At 36.4% G+C, this 21,723-nt stretch overlaps 1 protein-coding gene across 1 annotated transcript in view; it reads left to right on the forward strand.

Annotated features, from left to right (window-relative positions):
- Positions 1–21,723, forward strand: part of ADGRB3 (adhesion G protein-coupled receptor B3) — a 784,426-nt gene that overhangs the window by 612,048 nt on the left and 150,655 nt on the right. The window contains exon 16 of the mRNA XM_068550879.1: positions 21,588–21,714. Coding sequence (XP_068406980.1) covers positions 21,588–21,714 — 127 coding nt within the window. The remainder of the gene's footprint in view (positions 1–21,587; positions 21,715–21,723) is intronic.

The raw sequence follows: 21,723 nt of genomic DNA on the forward strand, positions 1-21,723 counted from the left end.
AATATTTCTGATTTCCTGGGATCTTCTATATATCCTAGATCGTTGGCTACAAAGATAGGTAGTTTATATTGTGGAGCATTATGTTGATGTCTGATTCTCTTTGGAGAATTTGGAGTCTTCTTCTCCAGATGACATTCACTTCAGTGGCAGACACCATGTGACAACTATTCTTCATAAAAATCAATCAACTAAATATGGCAGACATTTCTATATTTTAAGTTTTTTAAAAAATATCCTTGATTATGGTTAAGAGGAAAACAGGAATGCTGAAGGACACAATGAACACAACTGGAGTCTTCAACTTTGCTAAAAGATTATGTAACTCATAGGTAAATGTTCATGCTGTCCTTGGTTTTATGACTGAATCAGTAAGCAAAATTTAAAGTCGTGGTTGAACTACTTCAATATCTATGTGCATTATTAATGTTCACTTCTTTAGAGATAACTAGAACTATGCTTTCTTGTCACTAAGAAATAAAAGTCAAAATTCCCTGAGATTCTGTAGCCTTTACCTAATAAGAATAATAATATAACAAATATTGTGCTATATGTGTAACATACATTATAGTAATGGGTCTGCAGTAGTCAGAAATGAGATATGAAGAAGGGAGAAGCAACCCGAGTTTTATATTAGTGATGTTATATTAAGACGGAGAAGGCTTTCCTATTATAAGCCTCGTTTTTAAGATGTTTGAAACTTTCCCATAGGAATTTTTCTCATGACAGTTTTTTATTTTGCCTAGTAATGAAAATAGGAGATTGTTTTTTAGTGTTTTTTGAAAGATGTTATCTAGGAGTAAAAGTGTTTTTCTAAACATTAGAACATTTTTAAGGTACTTTTTGTTCTGAAACCTCAAAACAAATAAATAGCTTTTTAATGACCTTCAAACTTGTCTCCAGTGAAGAAGTTTAGTGCCTCTGGTGTATGAGGCAATGTTTGATTTGCAAATAATTAAATAACAAGCATTATCCAATGCTTCCTCTTCAAGTTATCGCATTCCCAAATAGCAGTTAGCCCATTGCACCTTGCAAATGAGGGGAACCTGCAATTAGCCACTCCCAGAATGTGAGTGTTGTGGGTACAGTTTTTGTGCCTGTTAAAAAAGAAGCCAGAGCTGAAAACTAGTTGTTGGACTCTGATATGGCACCTTCGAACATAAGGGAGCTCTGCTAATGAAGGAGAGAGCAGTATCAAGCTGAAACAGTGGCCTGTGTGATCTACATTTGTTTAAAATCTCACTAAGACAGAATCACCCCATTCTCTGAGTTCAACAGATTGAGGTCCACTCAGACGACAAACAGTTGAGATCCAAAACACAAAAGGTCCTGACTTCTTATTAAAATGTTAATTGTGCCATGGAGGGTTCAGGGCTGTCCTTCAAACATGAATTTTCACAGCTCGACTTTTTAATGTACAGAGAAGCCATAGTACCAGTGGAACCACAGCATGATAGGAAGATAGAACACATTTATTTAAGCACATGAAACACGTATTTCTTTAAATGCCAAACTTTTGAGAAATGGATTCACACACTTCTTTCCCTTTGTCAGCAGATCACTAGCCACACTCTTACAGTCTCTAATTGAGTTATAGGGTTTGAAATTTTCTTAATTGGGAGTGGAGATGGCCAAGCTGCGTATTTGTCTTCACATTATACTATGTGTATCTTCCAGTCTTTGAAATCTCTATAACCTATACTATGCAGAGCATAAAAAAGGCATTAAAACATTTTATATAAATTTACAAATAAATGAGGTTAAAGGAAAATTTCATGTTCTCTAAATGATGAAAGTCAGTATTTTATGGTGTCTAAATCAGCACCTAAAAAGCCTTAATTTCACCTACTCATGAATTCAGAGAATACCATTCTTTCAACTTTTATGTCAGAATCTAAAAATCAACTTAAACATTAAGCGCTGTTAAGCACTGAACTTAAAAAAGCCACATTACATAATTCACGTTAAGTCACTCCTGCTTCTTTATCATCCTTTCTGCTTCTGCTGTCACTCCTGCTTCTTTATCATCCTTTCTGCTTCTGCTGTCATTGAGGAATTAAGCACAGGCTTCCATTGCTTCTCTCTGGTCAAGTTGACATGTAGTCAAGAGTGGTTAGCTTAGCAAATGCCTGGCCAGGTGGGTGATCCAAGATGTTCTAGAGTCTGGGAACAATGCTTTCTCTGTGAACTCTCATCAGCAGTGAGGTCCTCTATCCTCACTTACCTAACATCTTTTTGATCTATCTTCAAGTTTCCTCAAAGCCAGAATTTTGTAGAAATTACTACATTTTTGTAATTTCACACGTTGTTCTTCTTGACCATACTTCTAAGGGCATTTGTTTTAAATATTCATGATTTCCAGAGAGAGCACTTTGAATGGGAGGTTTCCACTGATAATTTCTTGGCAGTGTTTAGGAGATAGAAAGATCCCATCCTTTGTATTTCATTTCAGGATATGACATGGATCTTTCCCCTGGTAGTGTGTACATTTTCTCTTGATAGTTCGCTAGCCACCCATGACTTAAAAACAATATGTGATGTAGCTGTTGGCTGTGTGATTCTGTGATCACAAAGAGATTTGCTAATTCAGGGTTCTGTTTTCAATTCTTTAGGTCTTTATAGTTACAAAAAAAATTCATGGTGAAAAATCAATTCATACCCTCTTTTTCCTTCTTCATGGAGGATATTAATTACTTTATTTCTTTTGATTTTGGGTCTTCCAAACCCGGACTCTTAAACCTGGAAATGTTATGATGCAATGGTAAGAGAGAGAATCTTTGATGGATAGTCTTGCCCATGTCACTTGACTCCTCTGACATGGTTTTCTTGTCGATAAAATGGTAGATGTGATCATCGTGATAATATATTGCATTTATATAGAACTTTTAACTTTCTTTAGAGAAAGTATTTTCATTCCCATTAATAATGCTTGGGCCATATAGCAACTAAATAAATAATTGGTAAGGATGTCTATTATCTTGAGTTTTTTCACCACAAATCCCAAAAAGGTAGCTAGAACATGCAATTGTCAAATTTTATCAATGAGGATACTGAGTCCCAGGTTAGGCTAAGGATTTCCTCCAGATAACAGTACTGTGGTGGTGCTGAAACCAGAAACTGTGTTTCCTGTTGCCACGTCTGTGACTTTAAAAAACAAAGATGACACAATTATGCAGGACAAGGATATTTGTTTTCTCATAAATTCTATAGATGATATAAAAGGGAGGAAAATTGGAAAGGTCTTTTGAAACTAGTTGCAAGTAAATTCAAAGCATAATTTTAATTAGAAGGAAAAAAAACAGATGAAAAGAATATTTACTGACGCCATTATTACAAAGTTTGATTTGGTGTAAGAACTTATCTCTGTCATCAAGTAGGTGCAAAACGTTTGCAGCGTGGCTTTTATTGAATGAGCTTTTTCACTTTCAACACTGCAATGCTGGGATATTGATTCGTTTATAAAGAATTCAGTAGTTGCAGATGAGTGATATTGGGGGCTGGTACAAAATTAGTGTGTTAGTTGAATAAATATACGACCAGGAACCACTTGGTTGAGGTGAACAGATTATTTTCTTAGCTTATATTTTAATTGAATTCAGTTTTTCATAGACTATCTTATTTCACGTCCACGTGTTTGTATGCAGTAATACTTTGTTCTGCCACTACAATCATTTCCATTTCCTCTCTGTGAATATCTACGTTCCCAAATTTGCACATAATACACTGAGGAAGTGAGCAGAGAAACAGTCCCCTAATACTCAGGGCTCCCTTTTTCAGAGTTCTAAGAATATCGTGCCACCCAGATAGTCATTTAGACTATATATATATGTCCAATGAATCCTCATTTTTTCAGTTTCTGTGTAGGCAATGATGAATCATAATTTTTGAAGTATGATTAACCCAAGATTTAAAATTTCTGTTTCTTGAAAATAATAATTCTGATATTAAAAAACAGACTTTTAGCTTTATCCCAGAAATAATGCATCAGAATTTTGAGTGAATTAAGCTTCCACCCCTAAGTGATGCCTCAGTTTCATGTCTCAACAGTAAATTGTTGAGAACTATTCTTCCAGTTTAGGTTAACATTGCAGGCATGTGCTCCAGTTTTTAACTTGGAAAACAGCTGACCCATGACCCAGTGCCAAAAGTATGACTAGACCAGTTTACAGCCAAACCACGTCATAATTATAATCGCAAATGGAATAGGGGAAAAAAAGGTTCTATAATACAAATAGCTGCCTTAGACGCTTACTCAGTGATTCTGTGTTGAAATTTTTTGTGCCAGGATTTCTGCCTATAGAAAACTGTTGTGAATCATAGTTGTACATTTTACAATGTTTTATGAAGTATTTTTGGTTGATAATTTTCAACAGTTTGGTGATTTGACCTCAAGGTGCTAGGAACTCTGTAAGAATTCACAACACTTATCATCTTGTCCCAAAATATGTAGCATAAATTTCCAGGATAAACAGCTGACCTTCCCTTGTGGGTCCAAGACTATATATTCTCTTATAAGTTGTCTTTTTTACTGGGTCTTCTGCAAAATAGTGGCTAAAGCTTAAAGATGACCATTGTAAGTCAGTGGTTAAATGTCAGTTTGCAAAGTCTGCTTTATCACTATAAATCTGGGTAGATTATTTATATAACTTTAGCAAAAGATTACATAAGATTATACCTCCCTTGGTAAATAGTGGAAAGTAATAAAATTAAACATCAGTTTATGACCCCAACCATTATTAATTCAATTCAGTGTGCCATAATGCTACTGTAGTTTAAGAGAAAATATTTATATGCTACAAAATGACTTTTGATATCCAATAATAAAAGACTTGGAGGATCCATTTAAAATTGGAACTCTCTTATATTCCTGAATCACATATAAATGTATGTACAGTTTTAAAGCTATATATAGATTTTCCGTAAAGTTATCCCTTTAGTTTTCTGGTAAGGGGACTATTGTGGTGCAAATTATGAAAGTACTTATGAAGAAATATTCATTTTCTACAAATAAAGACTATGAAAGAATTAATCTTCTGATAATCATATATTAGCTTGATATTATTTCATATAATTTTATTTTTGAATCACAAAACAATTTTTTTATTATAGAGGTAATATAGTCATCTGGGAAAAATATAAAGAAGCAAAAAAATACTTATAATTCAATACCCTGAAGCAACTACTGTAATTAATTTGTCAAATATATTTTCATCTCTTTTATATGTGTATTTTACACATTTGGAATTAACACTGTACAAAAAGAAACAAAAGCCATTAGAATCAGGAAATGAGCAAGTGAATTTTTAATTGGACAGATCTTGGATACACATTGTTGTTTTATAAATTTACAATGGTCTAACCATATCTCAGGACTGCTCTGTGTCCATATTATCTGAGAACTAGAGTGGAAAGTAGCATATGTTTACATGTGCTCTATTTTATTTCAATAATCCTGCTTTTCTAGGGCTGTGCATCTCAGCTGTTGCAGATTATATCAGACTAGAAACTGGGTACTAGCCCAGATAAACAGTTTTTTTACAGGGAGGAAAATATCCAATTGGAATGAATTATTTTGTGATTTTGAGATTAACTAACACTCAGTGTTCAAGAAATTTGAAAGTGTTTTAAAAAGAAATGAGAGGAAAAATAACTTTTAGGAGCTTCCCTTACCTACACCCAAGAATGACTGGAAATCTTTCTTAATCTAGTTATAGATAGAAGTAAAGTGTATTTTTGCCACTTTAGTAGATATACCATACATAATTCATCAATAAATTAAAATATATTATAGCAGTTCCCTCCAGTTCCATTCAAAATTTTATCTCCGTATCCTGCAAACCATCTCTTTTTTTTTTTTTTTTTTCTGTCCATTGATTCTGCTCTTTTTTTCTTTTAAATTTGTCTAAACAAATATGGGGGACATTTCTGAGGACAAAAAAGGCTTAAAATGATATAAATGAAATTTTTTTTTAAATTTTTATTGGAGTATGGTTGCTTTCCAATGTTGTGTTAACCTCCACTGCACAACAAAATGAATCAGCCATACACAGAGTGAAACTTTATTCTTGAATTTTCTTTCATTTTACTGACACCAATAACACTTTCTCATACTAACACTGAATCAAACTGTGGGACTTCTGCCTCACCATTGCTACATCCTATCAGAATCTCTTCTCAGTGGACCGTTAAGGTCTGCATTGGAAGGCATTAGGAGATTTATTCTTACTTCAAAGTAAAAACATAATTGATAAAATGTTATGTTTCTGTGTTGACTTGCAATCAGTCTTTTTTCTTCTATTGCTAACCTCTTCGATATCACAGGGTTCCTTTTTTCAATCTTCCAGAAGCCTAGTCTTCATCTGAGACCTCTATGAAAATCGTTCTCTCAAATGTTCTTAATGCCTTCTGTGCCCACAGTGACAATTATCAAGCCACATCTTTTTATTCTCTTAAGTATTTGCCCTTTCCAATCACCTTTTTATGAGATCCTCCCCACGTATTTTCTGTGAGATTTTTTTAAATTAAATTTTATTGGAATATAGTTGATTTGCACTGTTGTGTTAGTTTCAGGTGTACAGCAGAGTGAATCAGTTACACATATACATATATCCACTCTTTTTGAGATTATTTTCTCATATAGGTCATTACAGAATATTGAGTAGGGTTCCCTGTGCCATTGAGCAGGTTCTTACTAGTTATCTACTTTGTATATAGTAGTATGTATATGTCAATCCCAATCTCCCAATCTATCCCTCCCCCAACTTATCCCCTTGGTAACCATAAGTTTGTTTTCTACATCTGTGACTCTATTTCTGTTTTGCAGATAAGTTCATCTGAACCATTTTTATAGATTCCACGTATAAGCGATATTATATGATATTTGTCTTTCTCTTTCTAACTTACTTCACTCTGTATGACAATCTGTCAGGTTTTAATTCCCAAAACCGTGACCTTTCTGGGTGCTCTCCTTGTGCATTCCTAGCTCAGACTGTGCCGTCTCCTATCTCCTCATCGCTGAGAGAGCAGAGGGATGGGAATCTGCTCTGAAGTCACACAGACTCGGGCTCAGTTCCTGGCATAGCCCTGTACCAGTTGAATGGCTTTAGGAAAGTCACCATTTCTGTATTTTAAACATATAATAATAAAGCCAAAGGTAGGCGTCCAGGGGTTACATGGATCTTATACAGATGGAGATATCCAGGTACCTTCCAACTCCAGGCTCTTTTGTTTCCAGGGTCCTCACGATCCCAGATGGAGGCATTAGGTCTATTTGTCAGTACTATCCAACTTTGATATTTCATTTTAGGATTTTTTCATAAATGTATTTAAAGTATCTACCACAGCACGTAACTTTGAGTAGACACTCTGTAAATGTTAGCTGTTATTTTCATTAGCATGATTATTTTTATTTGCCTATTGACTAATTAATGATGGCAGCTAGCATATTTTAACCTTTAATTATTAATAAATCATGGTGAAGATATTTATACATATTTATAAGCCAGTAGATTGGTTCCCTTAATGTTATTACTTCCCATACTCCTTTCTACTCTCACATTTCCAGTTTAAAAAAAAAAAAAAAGATAATATTTTGCCCATTTTTAATTTTTTTTGTGTGTGTGTGATTGAGTTATAAGAGTTCCTTATATATGTTAGATATTAACCCCTGATCATTTATATGGTTTAAGGGTATTTCCTCCCATTCTGTGGGTTGCCATTTCACTCATGTTTGCTTCCTTCGCTGTGCAGAAGCTTTTTAGCTTATAGAGGCCACTTATCTTTTTTTTGCTTTTATTGCCTATACTTCTGAAATCATGGTTGCCAGGGGCTGGGGGAGGATGAAATGGAGAGTTTCTGTTCTACAGGGGCAAAGTTTCAATTATCCAAGATGAATAATTTCCAGAGATCTGCTGTACAACACTGTGCCTGTAGTCAACTGTATATACTGTAGGTCTCATGTTAAGTGTTCTTACCACAGTTTTAAACGTAAATAAGTAAATAAATAAATAATATTACTGGAAATAAAACTGGTGCTACCATTCTTGTAAATGTTACTCAGTGACCCTCAAGAGTAACATATTATTGGTTTTAATGTGTATTTTATGACAAAGTGGCAATGACACTACACCTGTAAGATAATTTCCACTGAAGCTCTCAAGCTCCAAAAGGCAAAGTGGAAATTTATATGTTCACAAAATAACCTAGCACAGTGTCTGAATCTATTTGATGATGAATAAGTATTTGTTAAGACAAACAAACAAATGAAGTAATGTGGTCAGAAAGTCCAACTACACTAGGACAAAATCTGTACCAGGTAGTCATTCAACAAATACTTACTGAGCACCTAAGTGTCCAGCACTGTTTTAGGATCTGGGAAGACTGAAATGAATGTAACAATATCACTGTTCTCAGGAAGTTTACATTCTAGTAAGCAAAGACAGGCAAAAAGTGAATTTAAAAATATATACATAAATATATCAGATGTAATAAGTGCTGTGGGCAACAATAGATCAGAGTAAGGTCAAGGGCATGTGGGAAAGCCTTGGATAGTGTATCACTTCCTGTGTAACAAATCACCTCAGATCTTAGTGGCTTAGAGAAAGAATCATGTTATTGCTCATGATTCCATGGTTCAAAGCTCTTTGACTGAGTTCAGCTGGTTGGTTCTTCTGCTGGTCTCCTCTGGTGTCATTCACGAGGCTACAGTCACCTGACTGCTCAGCCTAGGGATGGATGATCTAATACTGCCTCACTCACATGGCTGGTAGTTGGTGCTGGTTTCTTGTCCTCACATGAAAGCAGAATTTCAGGATGATGAGACTGGAAACTGTAAGACCTTTTGAGGCCTCCAGGCAAAGTCACACATCATTTTTACTGCATTTTTCTGACCAGATCAAGTCACAGGCTTATCAAGATTCAAAGGAAGAGGAAGGAAACTCCACCTGTTGATGAGAAGAATTATTAGAATTTGAGCCCATTTTAACTAACTACAGATGCGGAGTTACTACTTTAAGTTGGATAGTCAGTGACATCTCTGGGAGAATGACATAAGGGCAGAGACCTACGTGATTTGAGGGAATAGCAACGTTACTATCTTTGAGGAATACATTCTTGGCCATGATAATTGCCAGCGCAAAATGCCAAGCTGAGAAAACAAAGAGCTCAGTGTGGTTGGAAACGATGGGCAAAGGCATTGTGTTAGGAGAGGAAGGTAAAGACGTAATAACAGGGGCTTTCCTTGTGGTGCAGTGGTTAGTGCCTGCCAATGCAAGGGACACGGGTTCGAGCCCTGGGCCGGGAAGTTCCCACATGCCATGGAGCAAGTAAGCCCATGCACCACAACTACTGAGCCTGCGCTCTAGAGCCCTCAAGCCACAACTACTGAAGCCTTCATGCCTAGAGCCCGTGCTCTGCAACAAGAGAAGCCATTGCAATGAGAAGCCTGCACACCATGACAAAGAGTAGTCCCCGCTAGCTGCAACTAGAGAAAGCCTGTGCACAGCAATGAAGACCCAATGCAGCCAAAAATAAATAAATAAATTAATTAATGTTTTAAAAAAGAGATAATGATAGACCAGCTGGTAGAGGTCCTTGTAGGTTATTTTAACTGCTTTGTCATTTACTCCAAGTGAGATGGGAAGAACCATGGATAGAGTTTTGAACAGAGTGACGTGAGTTCACATATGTGTCAGCAGGATCTCTGGCTTCTGTGTTGAAATTGAACTTGAGGATAGATAGCAAGGAAGGAACAAGGAGCCCAGTGATGATATTTATCTAGAGGGGAGATGATAGTGGCTTAAAATAGAAGGGCCGTATCAACAGCATTTTCTGGAATAATTTGTAAAACTAATAAGATAGAAAACATTCTTGGATTATATAGTCTTCCAACCAGATTGTCAACTTTTCTAAGAAAGAAACTGTTAGTTTTCTTTTTGTATGTGTCTTCTACTTTGGCATTTGAAAAGCACTCACTAAATACTTATTGACTGCTTAGTAAAGACTCAGGCCTCACTGCTGGAGTGAACATAATCACTGCAGGATGCTGAGTCTTTCAGAGTTCATCATCAAATGATGTTTGAAGACCAAAAGCAAATAGATAAGCCTATTAAGATTCATTGATACTCTTCAGATTGCATTTCTGCTATATGCTGACGGACAGCAAATGAATTGGATCTAAGACAATCTGTCTGGCTCCAACAGCATTAGAAGCCATCCCTTGAAATGTAAATAATTATTAAATTAACTGAACAAACATTTAAGTCCCTACTAAGTGAAAAGCGGTATGTCAGAGATTCAAATCTGAACAAGATACAATTGTCAAAAGCACTAATATTCTAGGGTGGCATGGAGAGTGTTAATTTTATAAATAAAGAAAGTGAGGTGAATTTATCAACTAATATTCTAGTGTTGGACACAAAACATGAATAGGCACAGAGGAGTGTTGGAAAGATCTAAGTGTAGCATGTTCCTAGAACTAGTTCATTTCTAGGCAAAGAATTGGAAATCTGGTGTTAATTATGGTCTGGAGGGGTCACTATTAATTCCAGGTTCAGCCTAGTGGATGATAAGTGTTCTTCCTGCTGGTAGCAAAGTACTCACTTCTAAATTTCACCACAGTGAATGAACTATAAATGCTTTATGTTGGTATTATTCTTTTTAAATTAAAAAAAATTATATATGTGTTTGTGTATACTAGTGTATAATACTATATGCAGACATTATGATAATTGATATAAAAATCCTCTATTGTATCTAAATAGAGGATATTTTTAGAAGGAAAAAAGAGCGTATAACTTTTACTCAATATCATGTTTTCAGAATTTGTAATTTCAACTTTTATATCACCTCAAACTATAAATGATCTCACTAGAGATAAGAGATGCTTTATGTCATGAAAAATTGGTATAAATCAATGTTTTTTTTTTACATGTCATAGGATATATCACTTAAAAAACAGGATGAACACCAGAGCATGACAATCTGTCCTTAGCTAACTTCATCCACTGATAACTCGTACTTTGCTAAAACCATTACATGAGGGCCACATTGTTTGCAAGTGTAAATAGGCATGATATTCAGATCTTTTTATAGGACAGTTCATTACATTCTGCTTTAAAACGGACTACAACTAAAAGTATTAAAAAGAATCTCTAATCTGGAAATGAGAAACCCAACTTCATGTCTCACTCTGTGCCTTAAAATAAGCTTCCTGAATTCCCTGCACTTCACTTTCCTCCTCTGTAAAACTAGGTAGTTGGGATAGATCAGTCGTTCTCAGCCTTGGCTGCACACTAGAATCATCTGGGGAATATTAGAAAAGTAATAATGCCCAGACCCCACCTCAGGATTTAAGTTTTAAAGGTCTCCAGGTGACTTTAATATACAGCAAGTGTTGAAAACCAACGGGCTAGGTGATCACTAAGGTTACTTTTAGCAAAACTTCCTAATTTCATGTTTCACTGTATTTTAACATAGTAATGGTTGCCAGAGATAACAAAGTTCTCAGTATTTCCAATGTCCTGGAAAGTAGAAATTACCCTTAAAGACTACTTTTTACTCAAAATTGAGAACATTTTTTATCTGTACTCCAAAATTTTCTGTATTATGAGAATAATTTATACAAAGAAACAATACGCATTATTCATTTTTGTATGACATATACATTAAAAGTGATATAGATTCACCTAATTCTTAGAAGTTAATGACTGTTATGATTGGGAAATAATTACTTTCTTTCAGTGCACATACGTTGCAAGAGCAGTGTACTCAGAAGCTGTGTGTAATTTTTTAAAGAATTTCTGTTGTAGCTATTTTGGTTTTGAATAAATTGACCATTAAAACCCTGAGATAGGAGAGACCTTCAAGATGGTGGAGGAGTAAGACATGGAGATCACCTTCTTCCCCACAAATACATCAGAAATACAACTACATCTGGAACAACTCCTACAGAACACCTACTGAACGCTGGCAGAAGGCCTCAGACTTCCCAAAAGGCAAGAAACTCCCCCACGTACCTGGCCATGTGGCTGACAGGGTCCTCGTGCTCTGGCTGGGTGTCAGGCTTGTGCCTCTGAGGTGGGAGAGCTGAGTTCAGGACACTGGTCCACCAGAGACCTCCCAGCTCCACGTAATATCAAAGGGTGAAAGCTCTCCCAGAGATCTCCATCTCAACACCAAGACCCAGCTTCACTCAACAACCAGCAAGCTACAGTGCTGGATACCTTATGCCAAACAACTAGCAAGACAGGAACACAACCCCATAATTAGGAGAGAGGCTGCCTAAAATCATAGTAAGTTCACAGACACCCCAAAACACACCACCAGACGCGGTCCTGCCCACCAGGAACACAAGATCCAGCCTCATCCACCAGAACACAGGCACAAGTCCCCTCCACCAGGAAGCCTACACAACCCACTGAACCAACCTTAGCCACTGGGGGCAGACACCAAAAACAATGGGAACTACAAACCTGCAGGCTGCAAAAAGGAGACCCCAAACACAGTAAGTTAAGCAAAATGAGAAGACAGAGAAACACAGAGCAGATGAAGGAGCAAGGTAAAAACACACCAGAACAAACAAACGAAGAGGAAATAGGCAGTCTACCTGAAAAAGAATTCAGAATAATGGCAGTAAAGGTGATCCAAAATCTTGGAAATAGAATGGAGAAAATACAAGAAACGTTTAACAAGGACCTAGAAGAACTAAAGAGGAAACAAACAAAGATGAACAACACAATATATTAAATTTAAAATTCTCTAGAAGGAATCAATAGCAGAATGACTGAGACAGAAGAACAGATGAGTGACCTGGAAGATAAAATAGTGGAAATAACTACTGCAGAGCAGAATAAAGAAAAAAGAATAAAAAGAATTGAGGACAGTCTCAGAGACCTCTGGGACAACATTAAACACAACAACATTTGAATTATAGGGGTCCAGAAGAAGAAGAGAAAAAGAAAGGGACTGAGAAAATATTTGAAGAGATTATAGTTGAAAACTTCCCTAATATGGAAAAGGAAATAGTCAATCAAGTCCAGGAAGCGCAGAGAGTCCCATACAGGATAAATCCAAGGAGAAACATGCCAAGAGAAATATTAATCAAACTATCAAAGTTAAATACAAAGAAAAAATATTAAAAGCAGCAAGGGAAAAGCAACAAATAACATACAAGGGAAGCCCCATAAGGTTAACAGCTGATCTTTCAGCAGAAACTCTGCAAGCCAGACGGGAGAGGCAGGACATATTTAAAGTGATGAAAGGGAAAAACCTACAAACAATATTACTCTACCCAGCAAGGATCTCATTCAGATTTGACAGAGAAATTAAAACCTTTACAGACAAGTAAAAGCTAAGAGAATTCAGCACCACCAATCCGGCTTTACAACAAATGCTAAATGAACTTCTCTAGGCAGGAAACACAAGAGAAGGAAGAGATCTACAATAACAAGCGAAAACAATTAAGAAAATGGTAATAGGAACATACATATTGATAACTACCCTAAATGTAAATGGATTAAATGCTCCAACCAAAAGACAAAGACTGCCTGAATGGATACAAAAACAAGACCCGTATATATGCTGTCTACAAGAGACCCACTTCAGACCTAGGGACACATACAGACTGAAAGTGAGGGGATGGAAAAAGATATTCCATGCAAATGGAAATCAAAAGAAAGCTGGAGTAGCAATTCTCATATCAGACAAAACAGAATTTAAAATAAAGACTATTATAAGAGACAAAGAAGGACACTACATAACGATCAAGGGATCAATCCAAGAAGAAGATATAACAATTGTAAGTATTTATGCACCCAACATAGGAGCACCTCAATACATAAGGCAAATGCTAACAGCCATAAAAGGGGAAATCGACAGTAACACAATCATAGTAGGGGACTTTAACACCCTACTTTCACCAATGGACAGATCATCCAAAATGAAAATAAATAAAGAAACACAAGCTTTAAATGATACATTAAACAAGATGGACTTAATTGATATTTATAGGACATTCCATCCAAAAACAACACAGTACACTTTCTTCTCAAGTGCTCATGGAACATTCTCCAGGATAGATTATATCTTGGGTCACAAATCAAGCCTTCGTAAGATTAAGAAAATTTAAATCATATCAAGTATCATTTCCAACCACAATGCTATGAGACTAGATATCAACTGCAGGGAAAAATGTGTAAAAAATACAAACACATGGAGGCTAAAAAATACACTACTAAATAACCAAGAGATCACTGAAGAAATCAAAGAGGAAATCCAAAAATGCCTAGAGACAAATGAGAATGAAAACACAATGACCCAAAACCTATGGGGTGCAGCGAAAGCAGTTCTAAGAGGGAAGTTTATAGCAATACAATCTGACCTCAAGAAACAAGAAACATCTCAAATAAACAACCTAACCTTACACATAAAGCAATTAGAGAAAGAAGAACAAAAAAAAAACCCAAAGTTAGCAGAAGGAAAGAAATCATAAAGATCAGATCAGAAATAAATGAAAAAGAAATGAAGGAAACAATAGCATAGATCAATAAAACTAAAAGCTGGTTCTTTGAGAAGATAAACAAAATTGATAAACCATTAGCCAGACTCATCAAGAAAATAAAGGGAGAAGACTCAAATCAATAGAATTAGAAATGAAAAGGAGAAGTAACAACTGACACTGCAGAAATACAAAGGATTATGAGAGATGACTACAAGCAATGATATGCCAATAAAATGGACAACCTGGAAGAAATGGACAGATTCTTAAAAAGCACAACTTTCCGTGACTGAACAAGGAAGAAATAGAAAATATAAACAGACCAGTCACAAGCACTGAAATTGAGACTGTCATTAAACATCTTCCAACAAACAGAAGCCCAGGACCAGATGGCTTCACAGGCAAATTCTATCAAACATTTAGAGAACAGCTAACCCCTATCCTTCTCAAACTCTTCCAAAATATAACAGAGGGAGGAACACTCCCAAACTCATTCTATGAGACCACCATCACCCTGATACCAAAACCAGACAAAGATGTCACAAAGAACGAAAACTACAGGCCAATATCACTGATGAACACACATGCAAAAATCTTCAACAAAATACTAGCAAACAGAATCCAACAGCACATTAAAAGGATCATACACCATGATCAAGTGGGGTTTATCCCAGGAATGCAAGGATTCTTCAATATATGCAAATCAATCAGTGTGATAAACCATATTAACAAATTGAAGGAGAAAAACCATATGATCATCTCAATAGATGCAGAAAAAGCTTTTGACAAAATTCAACACCCATTTATGATAAAAGTCCTCCAGAAAGTAGGCATAGATGGAACCTACCTCAACATAATAAAGGCCATATATGCAAACCCACAGCCAGCATTGTCCTCAATGTTGCAAAACTGAAACCATTTCCTCTAAGATCAGGAAGAAGACAAGGTTGTCCACTATTACCACTATTATTCAACATAGTTTTGGAAGTTTTAGCCACAGCAATCAGAGAAGAAAAAGAAATAAAAGGAATCCAAATCGGAAAAGAAGAAGTAAAGCTGTCGCTGTTTGCAAATGACATAATACTATACACAGAGAATCCTAAAGATGCTACCAGGAAACTACTAGAGCTAATCAAGGAATTTGGTAAAGTAGCAGGATACAAAATTAATGCACAGAACTCTCTTGCATTCCTCTATACTAATGATGAAAAATCTGAAAGAGAAATTAAGGAAACACTCCCATTAACCATTACAACAAAAAGAATACAATACCTAGGAATAACCTACCTAAGGAGGCAAAAGACCTGTATGCAGAAAACTATAAGACACGGATGAAAGAAACTAAAGATGATACAAACAGATGGAAAGATATACCATGTTCTTGGATTGGAAGAATCAACATCGTGAAAATGACTATACTACCCAAAGCAATCTACAGATTCAGTGCAATCCCTATCAAACTACTAATGGCATTTTTCACAGTACTAGAACAAAAAATTTCACAATTTGTATTTGAACACAAAAGACCCCGAATAGCCAAAGCAATCTTGAGAAAGAAAAACAGATCTGGAGGAATTAGGCTCCCAGACATCAGACTATACTACAAAGGTACAGTAATCAAGGCAGTATGGTACTGGCACAAAAACAGAAATATAGATCAATGGAACAGGATAGAAAGCCCAGAGATAAAGCCACACACATATGGCCACCTTATTTTTGATAAAGGAGGCAAGAATATACAATGGACAAAAGACAGCCTCTTCAATAAGTAGTGCTGGGAAAACTGGACAGCTATATGTAAAGGAATGAAATTAAAACACTCCCTGACACCATACACAAAAACAAACTCAAAATGGATTAAGACCTAAATGTAAGGCCAGACATTATAAAACTCTTAGAAGAAAACATAGGCAGAACACTCTATGACATAAATCACAGCAAGATCCTTTTTGACCCACCTCCTAGAGAAATGGAAATAAAAACAAAAATAAACAAATGGGACCTAATGAAACTTAAAAGCTTTTGCACAGCAAAGGAGACCATAAACAAGATGAAAAGACAACCCTCAGAATGGGAGAAAATATTTGCAAATGAAGCAACTGACAAGGGATTAATCTCCAAAATATACAAGCAGCTCATGCACCTCAATATCAAAAAAAACAAACAACCCAATCCAAAAATGCACAGAAGATCTAAATAGACATTTCTCCAAAGAAGACATACAGATTGCCAACAAACACATGAAAGAATGCTCAACATCACTAATCAGTAGAGAAATACAAATCAAAACTACAATGAGGTATCACCTCACACCAGTCAGAATGGCCATCATCAAAAAATCTACAAAAAATAAATGCTGGATAGGGTGTGGAGAAAAGGGAACCCTCTTGCACTGTTAGTGGGAATGTAAATTGATACAGCCACTATGGAGAACAGTATTGAGGTTCCCTAAAAAACTAAAAATAGAACTACCATATGACCCAGCAATACCACTACTGGGCATATACCCTGAGAAAACCATATTTCAGAAAGAGTCATGTACCACAATGTTCATTGCAGCTGTATTTACAATCGCCCGAACATGGAAGCAACCTAAGTGTCCAGCAACAGAGGAATGGATAAAGAAGATGTGGCACATATATACAATGGAATATTACTCAGCCATAAAAAGAAACGAAATTGAGTTATTTGTAGTGAGGTGGATGGACCTAGAGTCTGTCATACAGAATGAAGTAAGTCAGAAAGAGAAAAACAAATACCGTATGCTAACACATATATATGGAATCTAAAAAAAATGGTTCTGAGGAACCTAGGGGCAGGACAAGAATAAAGAGGCAGACGTAGAGAATGGACTTGAGGACACGGGAAGGGGGAAGTGTAAGCTGGGACAAAGCGAGAGAGTGGCATGGACATATATACACTACCACATGTAAAATAGATAGCTAGTGGGAAGCAGCCGCATAGCACAGGGAGATCAGCTCCGTGCTTTGTGACCACCTAGAGGGGAGAGATAGGGAGGGTGGGAGTGAGACGCAAGAGGGAGGATATAAGGGGATATATGTATATGTATAGCTGATTCACTTTGTTATAAAGCAGAAACTAAGACACCATTATAAAGCAATTATACTCCAATAAAGATGTTAAAAATTTTTTTAAGTTAAAAAAATTTTAAAAAATAAATAAAAAGAAAAAAAAAAGAAAATCAACTATACTTTAAAATGAAATAAAAATTAAATTAAAAATAGACCCTGAGATAATAAACCTGCTAAAGTTTATAACTTATTCATGATAAATACTTTACACACTGATGTATTATGAAGCAAAATAGATGGTTTTATAAAAGACGGATTTATGTGGAATATTTAGTTGTTTGGGTATTTCAAAAGGTAAAAGTTTGATTTCTTGAAACAGTTTTGAAATGTGTCACTCTAAGTTTTTGCTATCAGTTTTTTCCTAAACAACTTTTCATTGGAATGAATGGATAATCTTTTTCTTTAATCTTAAATGCTAGAGAATGTAGTCACATGCTATATTATTTAACTCTCCCATGAAATCCAGACCCCAACAATGAACTCAGATCCAAAGAGGAATCATGTAGAGTCTTAGGAAATTGGGGAAAGGCCTCAAATAAGTATTAAGGTGAGAAATAATAAATTTTGTGTTATATATTTTCACAGAATTCTGTCCTTGTGGGTATGTACTTTCAAATACTTGGGACAGGCAGACTCTTTTCTTCTTTTAGTCAGCCTAATAATAGGAAGAAAGAGAAGAGGTACAGATGACAGCTAACAGCTAACATGGGTGAATGTAGGTGTAACCAACAAAGAATGTGCTGGTTATATGAAATTTCTGCAGGCCTAGTTATTTTTGAAAACTATTTGAAAAAAAAATTTAATGCCCAGAAAAGACACTATGAAAAAGGAATATGTGATTTTTCAGTAAAACGTGTGTATCATCATTTTGTGTTTGCTTCTGACATCCTCAGTCTGTTATTCTTATTATATCTTTAATGTTCATACATATTTCATTGTATTTGCTTGCCCCATTGATGACAAGCTAGACTTAATAACTAAGAATAATTCACAGATATACCATTAATCGTGGCATGCAAATCTATGACATTAGAAGAATAATGTGACTGGTGGAATAGTCCACGTGCTTTAAAACCTTGTTCTGTGCAGACTGGGGAAGCTGTTTTGCTCCACATTAGCTCTACCACACATCAGTTTGCTTTACAAGGTCTCCCTGAAATCAATCAGACACATGTACCGTGCTTTCGAAGAATTTTGTACAGTAAGAATAGCTATGGAATGTGTGAAAATACAGGTGACACATACTATAGTTTTTGTAATAGTAGTGACATGTATGCTAGTGATTTTAAAAACTAATTTATAAGAGTTTTATCTGGTTTTAAAATATCAAGAGGTTTTATGAAACAATTTAAAATTTAGCTTCAGATGGCATCACACTTATTACTCAGCTCTTGCAAGCAACCAAATATAGAAGTTGGTAGTTACCTCCTCACCTTTCAAAATTTTCACTCCTACTCATCTGATCATATTCTGGTGTTCTGCTACCAGATGCATTATTTTGTGTTTTATAACTTGTATTAAACTGGGGAGAGCACATCAAGCTGTACTCAGTCACTCATAATATTTTCCATTAGTTTCATCAGATAAAGTCAACAAAGGGATAATAATTCCTAAGAAAGGTAAGGAGAAAAGTTATGTAGCCTCAGGAAGGTACCCATCAAAAGGGGCCCAGTGAGATTAGAAACATTTCATGCTTGGGGGGAAATGAAAGATTGAAACATGGAGACCAGTGTCACTTACTTCCCAGTTTTGCCTGGGGCTGGGCCAGGTCAGTACTGCCATCATTGTACAGAGCAGAGTAAATTGACCTACTTTTCTGAAGATGTCATATAAAATTTACATGATCTTCAGAGTCTAGCAACATTATATTGAACATAGACTTTACATCTGACAGCCAAAGGTTAGTAATACTAACATTTTCTTGAGTAAACAAACTTTCATTACCTAGGTATAAATATATCACTTTGTCTCATGAGGTCTTATTTGCAGTAAAGTTTTTTCCTGGTAAGACTTTGAATTGGTTTATTGGTCATAGCCACATAATGTGAAAAGTGTAGGTATTGGACTCCATCTTGAAAGCACAAATACTGCATTAAAGTAAAGATGCCATACAGGATTAATAATGCAATGTTGTGTTTTAAAACATGTCAGATTCTCTTAAATGTATCTTTCTTCTTTAAACTTTAATCAGCTGAGATAAATGCTTTTTATTTGGCCTTAACTGTTTGTCACAAGACAATAAGAGACAGTCAGCCAATGAAATAAATTGAAGTGCTGCTCTGGTTAAGTAGAATTGGAATTTAATGCTGTTACAGTTGGTTTAGAGATAACTGAAATATATATATATATATATATATATAAAATGTTGCATGGTTGTATGACATCATGAGAAAGAAAAGAGACCTACCAAATTTTTAATTGGCTAATACTTAGAAGTATTTGGGTGAACTTAGGTATAAAGTTTTTGTACCTCTCCCCAAATATAGTCTATTCCTTTTTAAAAGAAGTTGTAATTAAGAGTATTTTGAGTCATGCATATTAGTGATATCAAGTCAATATTTAAATCAAATTAATGAATATTAAAAAGATATTGCATCTAAATCCCAAAAAGGGATAATGTGAATTATATTCTACAGCTCAACTTGGAAGTCCAGCTGTCACAGTGAAACCTCTGTCATTGAAATAGCTCAGAAATAGACTGCATTCATACTTAACCCAATAGCTTTAGGCATTCAGAGATATGGAGTAGATGAAATAAAAAGTACCATATCAAAATTAACATCAAGCCATGTGTTATCCTTCTGGAGTTTTAGAATCATTTTTAACATAGATAGTAACTTGGTTTGAAATTTAAGCACACACATACACAGAGGTTTGCTACTTGGAGAGTTCCGTGCCTGGGGGAGGGGAGGTGACAATTGGTGCATTCAGTATATAACACGTGTAATGATAATAAAGTTGATTGGTTGAACTCTGTAGCTTTTTTTTTTTTTCTTCCTCTTCCTGTAGAGTAGTTCAACCGGGGGTGGAAGGATTCTCCCCCATCTTCACCCCCCACCAAGAAGGCGTAGGTTGATACCATTTTTATTGTTCTGCTGGGGTGGGAAAGAAACCATATGCTTTAGAATTTTGAATGGCTACACCAAAGGGAAGATTGAAGCAGGCCCTCTTTCCCCCTTCCTACCGGACTTTGAGGTGGGGTTATTCTTCTAAATGTTCTGGCAGACTCGGGGTTAGCTTAATGCTTCCACCCTGGGGCAGAGAGGTGGGTGAGGGGAAGAAACGTCAAGGGCTTCAGAGGCACTTGGGCTGAGTGAAGTGTGGAGTGGGAAGCTGGTGTCTGAAACCCACCCCTCCCCTGGATGCCAGGCAAAGGCAATGAGAGTCGGAGCCAGCTGATGCCGCCGCTGCTGCTTCCCATTTCCAGGGTGAAATTTTCACAGCAGCTAATTCTAAAGGGAGGAAAAATCCCTAGCCAGCAGAGAAGATTCTATATCACCCAACACAAGCTATCTAACCTTTTAGGCAGGCTTTTCAGAGAAATCCTCGGTTTAAAAGCCAGCGTTCACGATCCAAAAATACGGGACGGGAATCAGAGCTGGTATGCAATGTGAAAAGCCTCCTTACACTCTCTGAGTGTTTGAAACGATCCGATGAGCATAGGAAGTGGCTGCCAGCGCTCTGGCGGCTGCTCGTGCCGCCGCCGCCGCCGTTCCTCGCAGAGGGCTGGACAGAGCCAGTCCCGGTTTCAGCACCTCCGGCGCTGGACAGCTCTCTGCACGCCGCACCGCCGCCCGCCTGCTTTCTCCAAACACCCTCGCTTTGCATTACTGGAGATGCATCTAAATTACGTCCTGTTCAACAACAAGTAGATTTTTTTTTTCCCCCCCTGTACGGGAATTACAGTAGACGATTCTCTCAATTAAATTGCATTTTCTTCATTACGGATTTGGCAGTCAGGCGTATTTATCCCGATCTCCCCCCCACCCCCCCACCCTTTGCAGGAACGAGTCTTTGGGAACCTGGTCCACCCAGGGATGTAAAACTGTGCTTACCGATGCATCCCATACGAAATGCTTATGTGATCGTCTCTCTACCTTCGCCATTTTGGCTCAGCAACCTAGAGAAATAGTAAGTAAC

Source organism: Eschrichtius robustus, chromosome 9 (assembly GCF_028021215.1).
Source record: "Eschrichtius robustus isolate mEscRob2 chromosome 9, mEscRob2.pri, whole genome shotgun sequence".
Lineage (NCBI taxonomy): Eukaryota > Metazoa > Chordata > Mammalia > Artiodactyla > Eschrichtiidae > Eschrichtius > Eschrichtius robustus.